General features: G+C 33.4%; 1 protein-coding gene across 1 annotated transcript; it reads right to left on the bottom strand.

The window, feature by feature from the left end:
* Positions 1-14304: 14304 nt before the first annotated feature.
* On the bottom strand, positions 14305-20129 carry SEM1 (SEM1 26S proteasome subunit). The gene is made up of 3 exons (XM_083376749.1): positions 19877-20129; positions 15399-15492; positions 14305-14466 (listed from the first exon to the last, which is right to left on the bottom strand). Exons 1-3 carry the CDS (start codon positions 19953-19955, stop codon positions 14424-14426), a joined length of 216 nt encoding a protein of 71 aa, XP_083232875.1. The 5' UTR covers positions 19956-20129; the 3' UTR covers positions 14305-14423.
* Positions 20130-22518: the final 2389 nt, after the last annotated feature.

Raw genomic sequence — 22518 nt, 5'->3', positions numbered from 1 at the left:
TGACAACTGTTATTTATTTATTGAGAATATTTATAGTTTTCCTTATTCTTTTTCCCTTTCAGCCACTATGACCCTAGCAGAACCGTCATTATTGCAAAATATTATGACCCAAAGAAAATTGAAGCCAATAGACACTTAATAGGAAAATCATAGTTGATTTACGAGGCAAAACATCATTAAAATGAAACCATAGTAAAAGAATTCCTTTGTTTTACAGGGATCCAAAATACCTTGAAATGCCCATACTCCCTTCAATTAATACCATTTATAAATGTTGAATTAATTTAATCCATTAATAATATTTTTGTAAGACCCCTTACCAGGTTTTAGCTCAAGTGCTGCTATGGCACAGATTTTGATATGGAAAAAATTGAGCACTGCCAATAATAATAAAAGATTCAGAATAAAGAAGTGGAAGACATTCTGGAGGTCTTCTAGTCGAACCCTCTGCTCACGGGTTATACCATTCCAGACATATGGATGTCCAACCTCTTTTTAAAAAGAAGAAAATGGAGCAGCACAATTTTTTTTAATTTTAATTGAGTTTAATTGATTAAAGTGATTAATTGTTGTCACTGTCTGGAAATTTCTCCTTAGTTCTAGGTTGCTTCTCTCCTTAATCAGCTTCTGTCCATTAGTTCTTGTCCCACCTTTAGATGCTTTGGAGAATAGGTTGACCCCCTCTTCTCTGTGGCAGCCCACCAAATATTGGAAGACTATCATCATATCATCTTTAGTCCTTCTCTTTGTTAGATGAAGACCAAAGAAAGTGGGCATCAGATTGCAAATTCTTAAACAATCTTTATTAGCTGACTTCCAGAAGTGTGCTGAAAAGTTTACAATCCCCAGTCAGCAAGGAAATTACATGATAAGGAAGCACTACCCTAGAACATGATGGAATCCAAACTTGGCCACTTTTCTATTTTAGATGACCGTTTGAACATTCCTATAGGTTCCCAAGTGCATTTATCTCTTGCTGCTTTGCTACGTGTAGAAGACAAGATGTGAGTTAATGAACAAACTGATTTTGTAGCAAATATCCATTGCAAATTTTGGAAGCAATTCAGTAAAGTATTGAAATATGTAAGAGAACAAGGAAAATGGATATCGTCTAAATAGCAAATGGTGGACCTTTTGGTAATCATTTTATAATTTAATAAATATATAAATGACTTTGCAAGTCTTTTTTTTAAAGTCAACATGTAAAGGATGACATTATACGAAGAGACTGTATTTTGTATTTTGGAGAGATGCCGAAAGAAATTAAACTATACTTACGCTCCCCTGAGCAGTTACCTGTTTGAACAGCTGGTGCAGGGGTACAAATCAGCTTCAGACCAGAGCCAAAGCTGGAGAATATGCACTTTGAGTTATATTTTCTTTCTTCTTTTTTCTTCTAGCCTTCTGTCTGAAGCATGCACATGACCAACCTGTTTTCTCTTGCTGGTAATAATTTCTCTAAATTAAAGGTCGCTGCAGTATTTCAAACCTGCCAAGGGTCTGTTGTTGTACAGGCCACTGCTATAAGGAATCTGGCTTTCAAATGTTAGTATTTAGTGCCAAATTATACCTGATGTAAAGATCTGAAAGTCATTTGTCAATCTGCAGGCCTTCTTTTGTTGGAATTGCTCATGAGAAGAACAGGTTTAGCCTTAAGTCTTAAGAGAAAATGATAGTTTATTTCATTTTCCAACAAGAAATACAGAGCAAAAATTCAAAATGCCAGTGGGTAAAATATAGGAAGAGGAAGGAACTAACCACTCCTAGGCTTGCTTGTGCTATTTACTCCTTGCCCAGGACCTTCAACAAACCTGATTTTGCATTCTATAGCTACCCTATCCACACTGCAAAAATCTCGTGATCAATAGACAGCAACAAAGAACTGGAGTCTTTTCTGTCTTTTAGCTCCCATATTCAGTGAATGTCCAGATATTTTGCAGTCCAAGGCTGAGGCCTAAATTGGTGCTATGTAGAGGTGTTGAAAGGAAAGCAAGAACAAGGTTGGTAGGCAATAGATATTGTTCTAGAATCTAGATGTTGCTCCTACAATTTCTTTTCTCTCACCAGATCCTGAGTTAGCTATCATTTCAGGAGCAGCAGTATGCTCTATGACAGACATGTCAAACACAAGGCCCGGGGGCCGGATCCGGCCCGCGAAGTGGTTCCATGTGGCCCGCGAAGCCATCCTGGAAACAGTGAGGGAACGGCCCCCACTGCCTTGGCCCTGACCCAGAGACCCTCCTTCTGCCAGAGACCCTCAGATCTGTCCCACTCCTGCCCAGGCCCCCATAGGCACCCTTGATGCGAATGATGTAGAGCTGGCCATGCCCACCCAGTAGGCCATACGCACTCTAGCCACGCCCACCCTGGCCACACCCACCCAGCTCCTTGAGGGCAACCGCAGTGCTGATGCGGCCCTCAGTGAAATTGAGTTTGACACCCCTGCTCTATGAACTCTGAAAGGTCTAGCATGATATTCAGTCCTAACAACTTTATTTTTCTCAATCCATTCCTTTCCTGTGAAGTTATCTATGTTACAAACAAACATTAGATGGCAGCAAAGAGACACCAAACACCAAACACTGAAATTTGCTGCTATCTAGTGTTTGCTGCCCAGACAGGAATACTTAAGACTGAACATTTTTGATTGGTGAGCATTGCATGTACACATTCCTATATTCTAAACAAAAGGGAGACCGAAGTTCTCCCGACATTAAAAATGTCATAGTTACAGATGAGGATAAACAATATTCTATGGGATTGAAGAAAGGTTATGAAAGCATTCTGAAGACCCAGGTCTACTGGGATTGTTGCATAAGAGGGGGAAAGCCGTCTTATAAGTGTTTTCTCCTGGCCACTTTTAGTTGGGACAACCTATGGAAGGAGCAATCAGTACTGAGCCTTCTCAATATAGAACTGAAGAATTCTAGGTATGTTCTTTTGAAATGCATCACAGGGAAACTTTCTAGAGATTAGTGTTATATAATCATTATTTAACAAATAATTTGTTATTTGTATAGCAGACAGTGTGGGTTTTGTTAATATTAGAGTGGCAATAATATTTTAATCATTACGAATCTTTCATGTCACACCAGCACAGTGAATTACATACACATATTTTTTTGCTATAACAGTCACAGCAAATCTACTTGATCAATGAAGTAATTTGTTTGTTCAAAAGTTGCTTTGTTATCAATGGGTTTATGTACCAGTAAATATGGGGAAAAATTACAGTCTAAAAAGTTGAATTAAACAACTAATAAATGGAATTAACAAGTTATTAACCCTAAAAATAACACATGTGCTTCAGTCACAATTCTCTTTAGAGAAAGTGAAAATAGAATATTAACTGTGCCTATAAATCCATTGAAAATAGATGCTGTATGACTTCTGATAAGTCTATTAAATTTGATTAGTAAATTAAGCCACCTTCTAGACTATACAATATACTGAACCCTAAACTGATCAACTAAGAGAAAAATAAAACTAATTATAGGATATTGGTTTACTTTTATCATCGATTGATTAATCTGCCTGTATTCTCAAAATGTCATTTCATTATCTTTGGCTACATCTAGTTTGTTATCTTTCTTGTGAAGTTACTGGAGTTAGTTTTCTGAAAGATTCAGTAAAGCAAGCAGTGGGAAAACCTAGTCTGGACTGTACTATCTTTTGCTTATCAATAATTTCTTGTTAACCCCTTAACTATTTTGGTTAAACACAGCTGTTGGAGAAGGCTGCACATTGTCTCCTTTTCAGCATTAGAATACCAATGTGTGATTTCTTTAGTTTTGCTGTAAGATGTGTGAACTTGAACATCTTACCATTGTATGAATTCAGCTGTCAGAGTGTAGCAATTAGAATGGTGAACTAAAATGGATAGAAGGATAAATAAACAAACTAATTGAAAGATTGTCCCTAGGACAAAACAGATTTAAGTTGATTACTGTAAATAAAGTAAGAAAACAAAGATTTAAAATATAGACTAGTCTCCAAAGAGCAACTTAGTCTTAAGCTAGGACTTACATGTTTGCTTTAAAATCTGAGTTAAAAGTTGCAGCACAAACTACTTCTGAAATTATTCTCTATTTCAAAAGCAATTTGTCAAATGGCTTAGAGAAGGAGCTGTGTTATATCCATGCTCTGAGAATGCTGTGAATTCAATGAGTACTTTACAAATATTTCAGCAGAATTGATCAAAATATTTTTCTAAACTAAGAAAATGTGTGCACTATTTGCAACTTTGCTTACTTTAATCGCTTAAAAGGATATCTTGCAAAATGACATTTTTGTCACTTGGATTTAATATTTTTACTGTGGAATTGTACTTTTTTTCAAATGATAAAGAAATCAGATTTTTTAAAATTTTGGTGTTTTGCATACTTGTTAATTCCATTTATTAGTTGTTTAATTCAACTTTTTAGACTGTAATTTTTTCCCCATGTTTACTGATATGTTGGATTACAGCTTCCACAGTCATTCCCAATAACATTAAAAAGCTGCTAAAATGTTGAGAGTGGAATTCAATATATTTATAAGAGATCAGGTTGAGGAACACTGATCTACATACAGTATTCCTCAATAAACATAATGTAAAATCAACAGATATAGTCATCCTTTATCCTTTCAGTGTGATAGAATCATCTGCCCTGTGTTCAACTCTCACCTGGTCTGTTGCTATCAACATGAGCCTCCTGTCTTTTTCTCCAAGATGAACTTTGGGCAGAAAGTATTTCTTAACAAACAGATTTTCTTACTTCATAGAAAATGAGTTAGTATTCTCTGATAGCTGGGCTAAGCTTATATCCAAGACAACTAAATTCTGAGCATTTTTCTCTTTACTGGAACTTTCTGCTACTAATTTTCTCTAACACTCTGCATCTGCTCAGGAGTACTTTCTCTGACAAGGGCTCTTGCTGAGTTTAAATTCCTCACAAACACTTTAACATGTTTTCAAACACTCACCAGTTTTCATTAGTTCAATTAATTTTGATTTTGTGCTTCACTTATCACAGGCAATAAATTTTAATCATCACCGGTGCAATTCAATTTCTACTGGTGTCAGATGGGAGTGTGGCCATGTGCCCTGCTTTGCAGAAGATTATCTTCTTTGTTGACATTTCCTCTTTGAACAGTGTCCAACCTAATTCCTGATTAAAAACCAAGAAGCCTTCAGTATCATTTTATAGGCAGCAGACTATCATCTTTCCTATTATTCTGAGATGAAATATTTTTGTTCAAATTTACATAATTATTTCTTAAAGTGCACCATTGCCTGTAAAGTGACCTTTTACTTTATCGGGTGAAGCATAAATGCTGAAAGGTCTTTTTACAACTATATGTATTTGTAGTTCTGTGGATTTGATCAGTCCTATTATTGACTTCTGGAGTGTACGAATCAAACTTGACTTCTGGTTGACTTCATAGTCTCCATGTAATTTTCTTGGCAGCGTTAAAAAGGGGATTATCTTTGTTTTCTTTTTTTACTTCCCAATCTAGTCTGTAGCCCAGGTATCCCTGGGTGGTTTCTCAACAAGTACTGTTTTTTGACTTTCTAATGGCTATATCCAAAGCTTCTTTTGAAGAATATTATTTGAAATCAATAGTGAGAATCTTGAATCTGTCTCTATTGCCATCTAAATAAAATTGCGCATTTGCTTTTGCTTCCTTCACTGCCACATTTTCCCCTGGTATAGTGGGGGGAAGAGGGGAGGAACCAATATCCCGCTTAATGCTACTACCCAGATAAATGGTTCCTAGTGTTGCAAAATTAGATTTGGGATTGGGGTTTTTCCCCTCTAGTCTTTCCACCCATCTCCTCCTTATTTCTCCCTGCTGACAGTATTTTGTAAAGCAATGGAGAGTCCAATGGGAGGTTTAATAGATAATTTATAACTAAGTTATCAGTACAAGATAGATTGGGTGCTTTTCTTGGGAAGAAGACGGACCACTAAACATTTTATGATGGCTGCAACATCCAAAGGAGGTTGGGGGATCGGAAACAGTTGTAAATGGCTAATAAGCAAAGGGTAAGCAAACATATACAAATATTAAGAAAATAAAGGTGCGGGGAAAGAAATCCCATTGCTAAATGGAATTATACACATCCACAACTTTTAGTATCATTAAGGCTTTTTTAAAATTTATTTTTAATTGAATGCTAATACAAGAATTCACTATTGATTACAGAAGAAAGCTACAAAAAAACAGCTAGCATGCACTGACCCACTCTATCACAGCAATGAAAGACAGAGTGTAGAACAAACATCTTTATGCTGTGACAACTGCATACCTGAAAAGATGGATGGTTATTTGGAGATATTAAGACACTTTCTTTTTTGAGAGTTATAAATGGTGAAAAATGTAATATGCAATGTAAAGAGGAAACTAGCTAGCTATATTGTCTGTGGAAATGACTGGAAAATACACTAAGCAAGTGCACAGTAGTGCCCTGAGACTGTTAATAATTTGTTGACCTTGTAGGATACATACAAGGATTCATTTAATATACGATTATAAACCTTAAATCTGTTTTAATGTCAGGTTTCACCAAGTACAATGATTGAGCAGAGAAAGTTTTTTGTGTATTTTTAAAGTACATTAAAAAACATTTCGACATTTTATGAACACTTGGAACATAAATATTTGTGCATTCATATATTAAGGTATGAGTATAAAAATAATTATTTTAATAGAAATAACATTTCTATTAAACATCACATTGATGAAATGACTTTCTGCTCATTCTGCTTTCTAGTTGTAAGTTGTTGAAAGGCAGGTTAAAGAGTCTTAATTCCAGTATTTTTTATTTTAAAACTGAATTTGACACAGGACATATATAAATACATCATACTTGGCCTGCAAACCCAAAACATTGGTTTAGTGACACAAACAATTATGGATTATACACTACATATTAATGTAACTTTGCCAGCCTTGGCACAAATTAATGAGCAAGCATGGCATCTCTTCCCAGAATTCTAAGTGCCACATACAGTAGGTTGAGACATTCTGAGTTGTTTATAACCAATTTTTAGAAGGCAACTAGCCTGGAGAAAATTATTCTATGTTTTAGCATTATTTATGAACCTAGCCACTGAGCTTTATTTGTGGTTAAAACAAATCAAGATTTAATGTGATATGAACACATTGTTTCTGTTCCCTGAAATTACTTCTAGAGCTTTGAAAGCATATAGATTGGTTCTGAGTATTACTTTGGTATGCTTATATCCTGAATTTCTTTGAATTATCTGATTTGTTGTAGAAATCAATTATACAAATCACATAAGTATTTTTAAATGAAATATTAATTTTCATCTCAAAAGGACAAAGCAAAACAATGAATAAAAATGTAGGAATTGCCTCAGCAAGTAATTTTGGAAGTTCTGAAAGGCAGTGAATGGTTATTATTGAATATATTTTCTTGCTTTTAATTACCATCAAGGAGGTGTCCTTTTGAGATGACAACATATCTACGGCTACTATATACCTTTGCCAATGAGGAGAGGCAATAGAAATGCCATTGGTCTCCTTAGCAACAAAATATTTACTTCAATACCCAAAGATTTTTGCATACAAAATTGTTTTCTTTTGTTCTCCAAAGCAACAAACTCCCACATTGTACCAAAGACTTTAAAATAGTAACTTAATGTGAAATTCATAATGAATTAGTTAATTCATTGAAAATGGAAAAAGGAGAGGTTGTTTGAAAAATTGAAAGACTTGTTTAGGTCCCAGCTAGCATTGTTAATATTTTTTTATAGTTGCATATCATTTTTAGTTTTTCATTTAGTTTTCATGTAAATGATATGATCATTTGATGCATTTTATTCCAATAATGCACTCCTTTCAATAACCTCTATTCTTTCATCACTGTTAACACATTTTATATCTGCCTCTTTCAATACAATACATCACTTTTTTGTCTGTAACTACAGTTCTTTTATCTTCAGCAATAAAAAACAAATTAGACAATTTGTTTTCAATTTTATTTGAAAACTTACTCTAAAAGGCATAATCTTTCAATAAAATATTAATACTGAACAATTTCCTTCAAGTGGGCAATAGTAATAGTGAAGGAGCTAAAATCAAATAATATAGCAAACTGTCTAGATTACTATTCCACTGTTAGATTTTTTTTCCTTACCCATGTGAAATTTTTGAAAAATTTCATGAACAGAGCAAGGAGAAAAATAATTCAGAAATTGTTCTGAAGCCTCTTAACTGTAAAACAAGAGTAATATTTCTGTTCTAGTGGATGAGTTCTTTTTTTAAAATCTGTTTCCATAGTCTCATTTAAAAAGCCAAGGATTGTTTAAAAGGACCTACTTAAGAATGGACGTTAGGAGTGGTGGAAATGACATGCTGGTGAGGAATAAGGAATATTTGGAGATAATTTATTTTGATTTATCAAGAATACTATATCTTGATCTTTGGAGTAGTTGATTCTTTGTCACAAAACATATCCTCAAAAGCCATGGGCTTTTTCAGGATGGAGTCAAAATTCAAAATAGTAGTAGCCACTGGTAAGCCCTGTGATGAAGCAGAAAGGGTTTCAATTAAACAATCTTGACTATTTTTAACTTCCTGAGAACGCTTTTGTTAAAACCTACACTACTATTTTGCACATTAGCTTGAAAATGCATCCTCTTGATTTCAGTGAAGTTTGCTTTCACACAAACATGCATCAAGATTTGCTGAAACTATACACAAAGTCATTTTTTTTTGTTGTCAAAGAGTTTTCTTATATCATTTTAAAACCGAAATCCATATTAAAAGTCCTTTTACCCCTTATAATGAGCAACAGAAAGACCATGAACATACCAAAAAAGTCTATATGCATTAGAATTACAGAAATCCTGGTCTAAATGCCCAGGCCTCTGAGCAATCCAGAAGATGTTGATGATCCAGAAATTGATCATAATGATCCTTTGAAAGTTCAACCCAGCTTGTCTCTGATGTACTCAATAAATCTTCACAAAGATTAAATCACAGGCTAGCATATGATATGAACCCACCCATTGTATCCTGGTGTTAACACAACATTTCATAAGATGAAGCAAACAACAGATTTTCCCATCTTGTGAGATCTAGATGTGCCGTTAAACTCCAACTTTAGTTTCCTTCTTTGGAAGATTGATGGACAAGGCAGAGCATAACATTCACCTACGACTCTCACATCTCCAAGCTCATAACAGAAGTTTTCATCCTAAAAGGCTTAAACACAAAACAAGATATGACTCATTCAAGAATCATTCTGTGATTTATTGAAGTCCTGAAAGAAAAATAGCAAGCCGAATGCTTTTAATAAACTAAAGAAGGAATAAAGTTGAAATCAGATATCTGATTTAACGTATGTTCTAGTCCTGCCTTAGGCATGAACACCAGCCTGGTTACTTTAAGCCAGGCACTTTCTTTGAGCTCAACTCATCTCACAGGGTGGTGGTTGTGGAGAAAATAGGAGGCAGAAGGAATATATTAGGTATGTTCACCACTTACAATTATTCATACAAATAATAAAGATGGGATTAAACAAATCTTTAAAATAAATAGCCATACCTTTAGCAAAATGTAACTACAAAGGATGTATGTGCACCCATCAAAACTTCAAAATTTGTTGTATCTTTTTTGGGCCGAACTGATGTAATCAGTTGTTAAGAGAATAGTTATTAAACAAGAATTGCCTGTATTGGAGGGTGTCAAAATGGGTCAAGCACTTTCCAATGCACACAGGGTCATGACTTCTAGTTGTAGCAATTAGATAGAGTATATTCTTATTATTAGTTCTGACCTATTTTACCATCAAAGCTTTAATATAAATATTGCTAGCTATTTGCGCTATATTAAAAAAGCTGTTCCACAATAGGTATTTATGATTCCACAAATTCCAGGAATGCTGCTGGTTCCTATTAAGTGTTTTGAGAGGTCATATTTTGAATTGTAGGATATGCTGCAAAATGAACTTGAAACGTTTTGCATGCAAAATAAACCCTTTGCCAATGACTCCCTCCTACCTTCAGAGAGTGAATACCTCGTTTTAAATGTTTTCTTGAGCCAACATCTGCTAATCCTTTGAATTTTCTTCAGCCTGTAAAATCACTTACTTCAGTGTGGTGTTCTTCTGTTTTATTCCATTTAGTATTTTTATGGAATTTAGTTGTGAATTTAATTTTACTATCTTGTGTAGCTGGTAGAAAAGTAATTAAAAATAATAATGTATGAGTGCTTAAAGGCAATAAATCCCAAAACATTTCATTACTCCATTCACATTTTTGTGTATACATATGCTTTCCTACCCTGAATTTTATCCTTACACAATCTCTACAAGGAAAGTGAGTAAGGAAATCACTTTGGGCTGAGCAAAATTCTAAAGCTGAAGCCTAAAAAACTGTATACTAGCTCCCTTTTTTAAAGGTAGTTGACTGCTAAAGGGATAGGAGACAGTATGAGACAAGTTGCAATAGCAATAGCACTTAAGACTTATATACCACTTTACACACTCTGTAGGCAGTTTATAACGTCAGCATATTGTCCCAATTATTTGGGTCTTCATTTTACCAGTCTTGGAACAATGGAAGGCTGAGTCAACCTTGATCAAACTCCAGGCTGTGGGCAGTTTGCCTGCAATACTGCATTCTAACCACTGCACCACCAGGAGTCTGACATTCAGGGTTGAATAGATATTAAACAGGACTGGCCTATCCCCAGAGAAGTTATCCTATCCAAAATTCTATAAGCTACTTATTGTCCTCAGGTGTAGTGACATTTTTGAAGTAATACACAAGTATCACTCCATGTAGCTTCTGTATGTACACTACGAATGGTCCCATTATGTTCTTCAGCCTCAGCTGATAACTATCCTGGTTAACCATAACCATGTTGTATGCTTATTCCCAAGTTAAATGACTATCCATGGTACTAGCTCTTCCAGATTCTTTTTAGAGGTATTAAATTTAAATGCCATGATAAAAATTGGCAATGGCTCAGCAAAACTCCATTTTGAAGGAAGACCCAAACTAGACTCTGATCAATCATCCTGGAAAAGAGAACAGTATCTGGGGCCAGGCTCACATTCTAAACAGCAAACTGTTAGTTTCCACATAATGGAAATGAGTCTTGCTTTGATTTTAGAAACCAACTTGGAAGTCAAGCTTTTTGTAAAGTAGCCTAAGTGGTACAGAATCATTACTTACTTACTTGAAAAACTGATTTAGGGGCAGAAGCAGCTTACAATTTCTGCAACTTTATTCTTTTGTTTTCATAAAGGATTGTTTTGGTTATATAGAAATGTAAATATTAGCAAACCTATCAAGAATGAAAACTGGCATTACATCTTTAATTGCACACTTCCATGTGTAATTGATGTTAGTTTGTACAGATATGACTGAAGGCATAGTTTGTTTTGTAGTCTTTAAGTTGTCAGAATCTTCAGGAACAGAGAATAGTAATTCTAAGATCAGTAATAAGAGACAGATATTGTTCACCTGCTGTGTATTGTTTTTAAGGAAATCATGAGACACTAAACGGCTGGGGAAGGGGGGAGGAACTATAAGTGTTTGCAATCATATTTACTAAATTCTTTTTTCTAGATATATTGACAAATAATAGCTCTGAGATCCAGATTAACCAAAGAAAGTGTGATAGACTGAAAGAATTCTGACTGCAAGTCTTGTGAAAGATATTTGGACTAAAGGGATCTTTACCGTGATATCTTCACATAACTGGCAATATTGTAAATCTCAAGCCAATTAATCAGGTTGAAAGATAAATTTTACAGAGAGCAAGCAACAGGCATATAACACTCAAAAGACCCAAGGTGTCGTACCATAAGTGTTATTTAAGACTGGGTTTTTGATAAGCAGGTGACACTGAATTACTGTCTTATAGAAGCTGAGGACTCAGACTGTGAAACTCTGGAGGGTAGTCACTCAATTCTTATAGCTATGGTGCAAAACAGTGTAGAATGATTTTTACTGCAACATGTACATCAAATACTTCAATTTTAGAAGGGATATACCTTACAGTGCTTTCTTTATAAACTGGAAGTTTGTCCAGGCCTGCATTTCAACTGTATCCCATGTTTTCGGCTCTCACATTCTTTTAACATTTCCTAAATCTATATATAAAATTCCAAGTAGGACCATAGTAAAGAATAAGAGCTTAATATTTGGCATTATTTTTATTAAATTTGTATGTCACCCATTTAATTCTATAAAGTGACTCTAGTAGCTTACTTTACATTATCTCCTATATAAATTTCTAACAAGAAATTAATTTTTTTTCAGGAATTGAATATTTGCTTTTCAGAAGTTTCAATGCTTCTATTTTGTTTGATCACTTACTCCAGAGCTTATCAATATAAGCTGATTTATTTGCAGTTTGCAGATTATGGATTTGTACTTATACCAAGTACAAGTAAAGCAATTCACAAGAGTTTGTAATATTTTGTATCGTTCATAGTTTGAATCTTGTGGCATTTGCCCTTAACTGCAAAATTAAGATCAGAAAGACTGGTTCACGAACAGAGCTTATTGGGCATATCACTTTCCCTCCATTCAATTGATATTTGTCTGACATATAATTTTAGTTTTCTTCATATATTTTTAAATTACCAGCTCTCATTCTGTTACAACTGGTATTTTTCATATGGATGTTTATAATTTGTGACATTTTAAAATTGCTTAGCGTATGTTACCAAAGCTAATAATTTTAATAGTTATTTAAAGTTATAAATAAAAAACTGTAATAACAATACATACAGAGATTAAATATGGCCTAAAATGTAAGTCTTTAGTGATTCTACAATTCTTCATATTGAATCTTCTTTGTATGTTGCAGAAGCCTATTTTGAATACATTTGAGGGGGGAAAATGAATACAAGCCATATATCACAAAGAAAAGTTATTCATGTCTAAAGTAGAACTCCCTTTGAAACAAGTTATATATGTATTTGAACATGTTACCACTGAAATGGAATATCCTTTTAAATGGAAGTATTTTAAGATTTCATAGATTTAATTCAAGGACACAAACAAGGACTCTTTGTTAAGTCATACATGTTCCTAGCTCACCTACAGATCAAGTGTATTTTATATATTTTTGACATAGTGCTTTTTCTAGTTTTTAAACTCGGACAAATGAACAATGAATCCATAGACTGCTGGGTATGATTATAAGTTGTAAAGGTTGTTTAAAGTTACCTACTTTGGTTCTGATACCAGAAGTATCCTTCCTTCCATTCATGGAGGATATACCAATCCACTCTTCCTTTTTATCTTTTAGTGTTTCTTCACCTTGACAACTTTAAGAAGTGTAGACTTCAACTCCCAACACTGTTTTATATGATTACTGTCTTGATGAAACTGTAATGGACCACCTTAGCATTTAAATCTATTTTGTTTTGATGTTTATAACTTTACTTTTTAATTTGTAATATGAGATTGCATGTAGGGAAGAGTATCAAAAAGTTTTAAGAATTTATAGGTTCTCAAAACTGGGATGATGGCAACTTTTGTTATATATTTATAAAACGAGTCATGAGTTTAAGTAATAAATCCATGGCTAAACTATTAAAGTGATCATTTGTTTTCTTTCCCAGCAGCGTAAAAGTATAGAGCAACTTAAAAATTTAGTTCTAGAAAACAATTTATTCACAATAGTGTCAAAATATTTTTTCTTCTGAAATATGTAGCTGAACAAGGTCAAAGAAAGTACCTTTGGTTAAAGAAAGTATCTTTAGTTATTAATACTAGGTTATTCATGCCTCTTTGCTTGAGGTAGTCCCACACCATTATGACTACATGATAAAATAAGAATTTTTTGTCTCATCTCAATCATAAAAACTAGCAATTTCATATATTCATTCAGCATCAACATTGTCTTTACAGGAGTTCATCTCCACTAAAGAAAAGGCTTTGTTTTGCAGCTAAGAAATGGTTATAAATCAAAATATTAATTCCAAATCAATTATACTGCACTACAAGGATAAAGTAAACATCAAAAATACAATTACTTTCAGCAGTATAGGTATAGCTAAAGCATGATATGGGATTAAGAAGCATCCACTTCAACCTTGCCTTCTGTAGATTGCTGCTGAAGTAATAGTTTGTTCTGAAAATGTATTATATGCCATACGTTCTTTTCAGTTCATGAAATTTGAACATTTTAAAATTTTTCTTTATTTAACTATTAATAGATAACATTAAGAAATCAATATTGTAAGAAAACCATGCTTAAAATAGCCACCTGCATTATCTTTGAACCTGCCAGTTATTCAAAAGCAAATGATAACAATACTAAAATATATAACATAGCATCAACTTTTTATTTATAGAAAACAAAAACAAAAAATAGTATAGCATCAGGCAGCTGTCAATCCATCTTCTAGTGTACCAGGCAATTTACACAAATTGAAACATTAGAAGCTATGTAGTTTCCATCTTGTAGCAATGCTTTTCCAGTTCTGCTCTGAAAAAGTAAGAAATTTAGAGTATTAAATTATGAAAAATAGCTACTTGATTTTTTAATTATAAAAATGACCTGAAATCAGGTTAGGTTTATACATTGGCTTAAATCAATTAAATATTTCTCAGTCCTATGACAGTTACTCAGTTTAATAAATGTAAAATATCTGCTTGTTCTCTGAGTAGATATAAAGTTGAATGAAAACTTTAACTTCAATATAATATCCAGGTTGGGGGCAACATGCTGCAAGGAAACAATAGCAGGAGAAAACTACATCTCCATCTCTTTGGAACTTATATAATTGGTTAATGAGAAGCAAGGTGCTGAACTAGAACTAGACAGACTCTATCCTACTTCTTATGAAGTGATAGTCATAGCCGAATTGATTTCATATGAAAACAAAATTCCACAGTCGTATTCATCCAAACTAAAGCACTATTTAAATTGTATGTGTGTATGTATGTATGTGTATCTATCTATCTATCTATCTATCTATCTATCTATCTATCTATCTATCTATCTATCTCTTACTTTATATATATCTTACTATCTTAAGCTGGCAAATTAATTTTTTATTAATCGTAGCTTACTATATCATCAGAGCCAAATGAAGTGTCTTAAACAGAAGCAAACTACATTTTATGAAGTTAGCATTCATTAGCCACAATATTAAAATTATACTTTAGGAAATGTATTTTATCTACAACAGAAATTTCTTAATAGTGAAAAGAAAAGTAGTAATATTTATTTTATAACACAACACGAATGGTTAAAAGATTATATCTTTAAAACAAAATCAATGTTTTATCAATAATATATAATTTTATTATCATGTGCTATAATAAAGCAGGAGCTAAATGTATTTTTAATTCTTGCTTTAGGGATAACGTGTACATGTTTTTGTTACAGATATAAACTGAATGTTTTCAATTTACCTTAACTGGTTAGAGAAATCATCTTCCACATTATCATCATCCCAATTATCTTCCCACACATGTGCATCTTCATCTTCATCTAACCCAGCCCAGTCTAAATCAAAGCAATGAACAATGTTTTAATACATAATTTATAGTTTAGACAACTTTGGATATATCTCAATAATTTATACATCAAAATATTTCATTCTTTTTCAATTTCCAAGAGGTTTTTCTTTCATGAATAACATTTTTAAGTATAATGTTAATTTTTGTATATGACTAAATTAAAATTGAAATAATAAATTGGTTAAAACAATGGTACTTGCTGCATCTGTTTTTTTTTTCTAGCAATGATATATAAGACTATCAAGCTCCATCATGAGCAGGGATATTTTAGTACGTAGATCTGGACTAGAGCCAAAAATCGTGGTTTGTAAAAAAAACAAAAAATGACTGTAGTTAAATTCTACAAATGCATCACTGACTGTCTAAAAGATCTGGCCAATAATTTACGGCCACAGACATTCCCAATTTGTAAACTGTAATAAATGAAAAAGTTGAGTGAGAACTGAACAACCCATTTAACAAAATGGGGCAAAGAAATAAAATAAAGCCATAAAAGAATAACAAACCAGATAATGCCTGAATAAAGATCACTTGTGAATGCCTAATTTAAAATTAGCAGTGGTACATATTAGGAGAAACTAAGGGTCTAGAGTTTGGGCAGATGGCAAGGAACAATGAGAGGTCAGTTACTCAGTAGGTATTGTTCCAATATCAGCTGGAATATAATAGATGGGAATTTAATGCCTGATGTGAATAAGTTGCATATCAGACCTTATCATCTCTGCAAAACAAGTGGGACTCAGACTCTTAAAAATAGCATGCTTTTTCTTCTAGCTGGGTTTCATACCATCAACATAAATATATAAATATGAGATTCACATTCATAATGACAAAGACTGATAAGTGTAGCGCACATCAGATTTGGTAGTAACTCACTACTGGTTACTAAAATCGAAATAGTCTATTCAAATGTTTCTTATCTTTACTATTCTAACGTAGCACAAAGAGGGTAGTCTTTTTCCTAACAATAGCGTTATTTGAAGCAAAACAATATATAGTTCTTCAATCAATTCACAAGATTTACAGAGAAATTATAATTTTATCCAAAAGTGGTTTTGAAAAAACAGAACCTAAGAGTAGTTTAAGACACAAAAGTCAGATGTACTCATACATAATTTGTTTTTTAGATTAAGAAAAAAGTCTCAGACTATACAGACATTCTCTTTGCAGAGAACTAGAGATTAATTTCAAATTGTATTAGATGTATGTGTTTTAAAGAAAACATTACTTAATCTTAACTGAAATTAATTAAGGGCTTGGTTCAAAAAAACATTTTTTTTCATATTTAAATGAAATGCCTATATACCAGGATTGGACAGCTTCAGAAAAGAGATATTCAAAAGAAAATTTCCTCTACCCTTTAAGTAAAGCAATCAGGAACATTGTAAAAGATCCTAAAGAGACCCAATACTGATTATCAGTATCAGTTACTGTCATTTTGATAAATTCATAAAATCCATTACATTACACTTTGATTCAAGCACTAAAACTTTGTTTTAATGTCATGTCTAAATAAAAAAAGTTATAATTATATATTATAATTTAATAATGGATTCCAAATGTACATCCCAGAAAGTGATTTTTAGCAGCAGCAACAACTAGCCAATATAAAAGTTTAATTTACATCAAAGAAGCTGACCAGAGTTAATAATACTGTCCAGTATAGTATTTAATAACCTTCTTCTGTCATTTTAAAAATCTCAATTTAGTAAAAAAAATCTTAAAGATAATTTGATTATATTTTAATAAACTGAAGAGGTTTTGGTTCTTTAAAGTTAGCACTTGGTCAAGTCTAACAGGTGTGTATTTGATTAAGTTCTACAATTCTAGCTTTAGCTTAACTGGACTACTGAAAATATTCTTGGAAATTTATAACATGCTAATGAATACAATGACCACAAAATGGTTTATTCACTTTTTGTTGGAAGACAGAAATATAACATACAACTGTAGCTGAAATATTTGTCTCGGGGTGTGTCACCTATTTAACTTGAATTTGAATGCAGTTTATTAACTCATATCTGCAGAAAAATATATTTTACTGAAAATCTTCTATTTATAAAAAAGATGCCTTCAAGACATACATTCTTGTGGTACACCACATAACACACTAATTTTAAAGATGAAAAAAACCAACAAGTATTTTCCAAGACGGTAGAATTTTTCTAACAACTTTTTAGTACAATAATGCACAGTGAGGATGGCTTTCTCAAAACATAAGACCAGGGGCATAATTAGTATGTTTAACATAATTTGCAGCATTTTGAAGATTTGTCTAGAAATATTGTCAACTCAGATTTTTAATTACTATTAAATCTGCTTCAAAACAAATTGGACTAAATTGGTTTAAAATGAATAGAATAATCTTTTCAAAAATAAGATAGTAGAACTCTTATTTAAGCAGCACATACAAAACATGCTTTTCCAAAAGGCAATTGGCCTTCCTTGTTCTTTTTTTTTTAACATTTTGCTTCTCATCCAAGAAGCTTCTTCAGTCCTGAAGAAGCAAAACATTTTGAAAGGAAAAAAAACAAGGAAGTCCAATTGCCTTTTGGAAAAGCATCTTTGGGATAACCATGATCTTGATGATTAAGAATCTCTACAGATATTCATGCACAGTGTGCAATGATACACAGTGTTTGTGTGTGCGTGAGGGAGGCAGGGGAGATGGGGGGAAAGATATCCAGTTATATAATTTCCCTAGTACCAGATTAAATAGAAAAATCATAAAATACCATTGAGATTTGAAACAACAGCTTCAGCAGCATTTTTATGTTCTGAATTTAATATACCAAGTAGTCTGAAGTTAATTATAAACATAGTTGCTTAGCTATCTATTATTCTAAAATGAAATTGTTTACATTTGTGTAGTATTTAAAAAAAAATAAAGTAAGATTTTGAAAATAAGTTCCTTATGTTAAGGAAGTACTATTGTAGCATAATAGAATACCAATAAAAACAGAGCAAATCAATTTCAGATTGCTGAATACAAAATTGAATAACAAATTAATTCCTAAAATATGAGAAACTTTATTAAAAACATTTTAGAATGTGTTTTGATTATATATTAACAGAATATTTCACTGCAAGAAAACTAAATCATAGCTTCCATAAATACACTGCTAATTGATTTAATTTGCATTAAAATTATTGCATCTGAAGCTTACCACTTCTAATAAATTGAAGGCCTTCTTACTATGTCTTTAAATAGATAACAAACCTCTTTATACATAAAACAATAAATGTCTTACATCCAATGAACACAATCAAATCCATAATATATAAGGTGCACAAAATAGAGCAATTTTAAATTAAAACATGGGAAGTGAATTTTAATCCAAAAACACCCCTGTAATTAATAAATTCATAGCATTAGGGTAAGAAATGTCTACACTGTAAAATCAGATCAATTTATGCTTACTTAAATGATACAAAAAAAAATCTAATTTAAATATGTGCATTTGCTTAGAGAAGCTAAGGACTCTTTTGCCAAGAAGACAGTTATTCTTTAGCCATTGCCAATTAATTAGAAGACAATCTTGTGTCACGATTATGCTACATTAATTTACAGCAAATATGTGTGAATCCTAAATTCATATTCATTAACTGTTACTATTCAGCTCAAAGTTTTGATACAAGTGCTCCTTACATTTCATCATTTACGTCAATCAGGACATCATTTGGTGTGGAGCATAAGGCTTGCTCAAAACAACTGCACTCTATCCAATAAATAGTACGAGACTTCTTCCCTAATAGCTTCCCTGACCCAGTTTCTGCAAATGAATACACATCTTCTTTTTTTAGCAACCTAAAGAAAGCCAAACATACACATGTATTTCGAAAAATCAATTTTCCAGGTGCAGGGAACTACCATTCTTAGAATCCCCAGCCACGTCGTCCAGGACTAAAATTCTCACCATTTAAAGAACTTAAAAGTTACGAGGACCGACCGCCTCCATGTCAGAAAGAACGCGGCCTTCTTTCCCCCCACAGAAGGCCTGACTTCCTTTTCCGACAAAGAGAAAGCCGGGACATCGTCTACAACGCCCGAAGACGTTGGCCTCTTAAAAGATATCGCGTGGAAGAAGGGGAGGGGGAGGCTCTTCACGGGGAAAGAGGCAGGACGCGCAGAATGGAGGCCTGCTTTGGATAAAGGGTCCCGCGATCTGGAACTATGCATACCGTCCAGATGTGCCGGCTGGGGATGATAGGAACTATAGTTTCATCTCTGGAAGGCAAGTAGTTTGGATTGGGAGTCTTTCAGGCCTCTCCGCGTCCCGAGGCGCAAACCAACGAGACGCAGAGCCAGACGAGCCGCTGCGAGAAACCCGCGTTGGTCTCCCTCCCCGCCTCCCCATTTTCTAATCTACCTTCGGCAGGAAACTCCTCGAACTCGTCGTCTTCTTCCAAAAGCCCCAGATCTACGGGCTGCTTCTTTTCCGACATCATCGACCTCGGCCTGCTCCTGCCGCTCTAGAATACTCCCAGAAGTCCCACTCTACTGCTCCCCGCTGAGAATGATGGGATACGCACGCGTGCAATGGAAAGCGCATGCGTCTTCAACGTGAATTGGGCGCGTGCTGCTCGTCACTCTTTCCTCCCTCCCCCTCCCCCAAAGGCTTGAAAACTTCGTCAATCTTCTTGGAAAACAGAAAAAGGGAAGAAAAGAACTAGGAAGAAAACGATAGATCACTAAATAAATATATGATCTACATTTCTTGATTTGCAACACTGATTCTTTTCCCTTTCCCTTTTTATTTGTTTCAATTCTGTTTAGAATTACTCAGAAGCTTTATTTCGGGGTTACTGAAGGTTCTTTTTAGTAACACTTTAACTACCATTATTCATATCTGGACTTTTTAACTACTAGTTTATAAGGTGATTCCCCAAATATAGGAATGAATATTCTACATATATTTATATAATTTGGGAATGCACATATATACATATGTGTTATGTTTTTATTGGTTGAGTTTTTATTCTCTAATTCTTTAATTCTCTTAAATTCATTCTGTTTTAATTATTAGATGCTCAGAGATGGGTGGCCGTACGTACGTACGTATGTATGTATTTTAAATATACAAATAAAAAGTAAGGCCCTCCATTTTTAATATTTTCAAAAAGTAGTATAGAAGGATTTCTGAAAGATAAAACTTATCAGGAGTAAGATGAAAGTTCCCAGTTTAAATATTTTAATCACTTATCTATTTTGCTCTTTGCCATTCCTTTTTTAAAAAAACTTCAGTTGACAAATTAGTTTTAGTATCAGTAGGCAGTCCTGTAGACTGAGGTGCAACAAACTGGCAAATCTTGACTCAGCCCTGGAGCACAGGTAAATAAATACCTGATTAATATGAGTCACAATAAAATAGGTCATTTTCTAGATGAATTTTTCTCCCTAAACCACATAATTAAATTTCACCTGTTTTACGGAGTGCATGTTAAAAGAAGCACATGCTGCCAAAATATAAGAATTTTATAAGTTCTATTAATAGCAAATAGCATTCAGAAGACATTAGTATCACAACTAAAAGGCATTATGTAGATATTCTTTAAAAATTGTTTGAAAATAGCTGAAGGAAACTGAAAAATAGTGAAGACTCATACTTGGCTACATATCATTTTATGAATAAATTGAAGTTTATGAATAAATTTGACCATAAAATTTCCTAATGGAACTCTTGTTTTTTGTTTCCAGATTATAAGAACAGTGCAATTTTAAGCATTTTACATACAGTGTATTTAGGATTATAGCCTCATTTCAATAGTTTTGTTATATTATGAGTTTTTACATCTTCCAGTATCAATTTTGAAATTCAGTGCAGAAAATAAAACCTTGTCAACAGAGCTAAATCCTTTATGATTTTATTTAATTTTTTAAATATAAAATCTAGGGTTATTATCTAAATTCCTAACCAGGAAGACTTCCAAATATTAATAGCATCTTAAATTTCTCTTTTAGATTTTTCATGTTAGTTGCCAATCTTGCTGAGCAATTATTAACTATAAAGAATAATGATAGTGGTTGCTGTAGCAAATTTTGACAATAAATTGCATCTCTCAAAGCCTTTAAAACTTAGAAAGTTGTGTTGCCCCTTCACTAACTGGAATCCCATATTTAGCTAGTATCCTCTTGCTTTAGAATTTTCAGAAACATTTGTGTCTGTTTGTGTGTGTAAAATTTACCATAACTGCTTTATGCATTTGTGTGTGTGGGGGGGGTGTACATTTACACACACATATACATATATAAGTCTTTCATGCCTGGGCATATCTCAAACCCCAAAGCTCTTCTCTGAACCATTCTGTTATAATTATAGTTTCTACTTTGGGAATCAAAACACACTTCTTGTGAAAAGCCTGTTGGATTTAAACCACGTTTTTGCATGTATTTCATGTACAAAAGTTTCTTTTTAACATTGTTAATTCAATTATAGCTCCATCTAAAACTATTACAAGCTATAAATTGATCTCACTGACATCCTACTATACAGTAATCATATGAAACATTTCAGATTCTTAGCAAACCATGTATATAAGATATCCCACAATCATGGGAGGACTAGTTTCTCTCTCTCTCTCTCTCTCTCTCTCTCTTCTTCTGGCTATGTAAATTGCTATCACTTACTATTTGGAGAAGTACAATGGTCCAGACTGCGGATAGATGACAGGCAGCAAGTCTGGGAAATGCTCTCCCTTGCAAGAGGAAACATTTTTGGGAGGGGGGGAGGGTGCTGGTCCATTTCTCTATCAACTTAATTATTTGGATGATTATTACCAATAGTATATGATATGCTGTCGGAATTATTTTGTCTTAGTAAACGTGACTCTTAGTCCATTCCAGAAACCTACTATCAACTCATTCATTTCCACTGTTTTTCTTGCCTTTCTGGCTGCAGCTTCTTTTCTCAGCAGCAGGCAGGTCACCCACAAAAGTTACACAATTTTCTTTCTTATCCTAAGGATTGATTTTTTTTCAGTAGTGAAATATTTTAGAGTTACTGAACTAGTA

Source organism: Vipera ursinii (genome assembly GCF_947247035.1).
Source record: "Vipera ursinii genome assembly, chromosome: Z".
Classification (NCBI taxonomy): Eukaryota; Metazoa; Chordata; class Lepidosauria; order Squamata; family Viperidae; genus Vipera; species Vipera ursinii.
The sequence above is the reverse complement of the archived record's forward strand: the minus strand, read 5'-3'. Positions and strand labels throughout refer to the sequence as shown.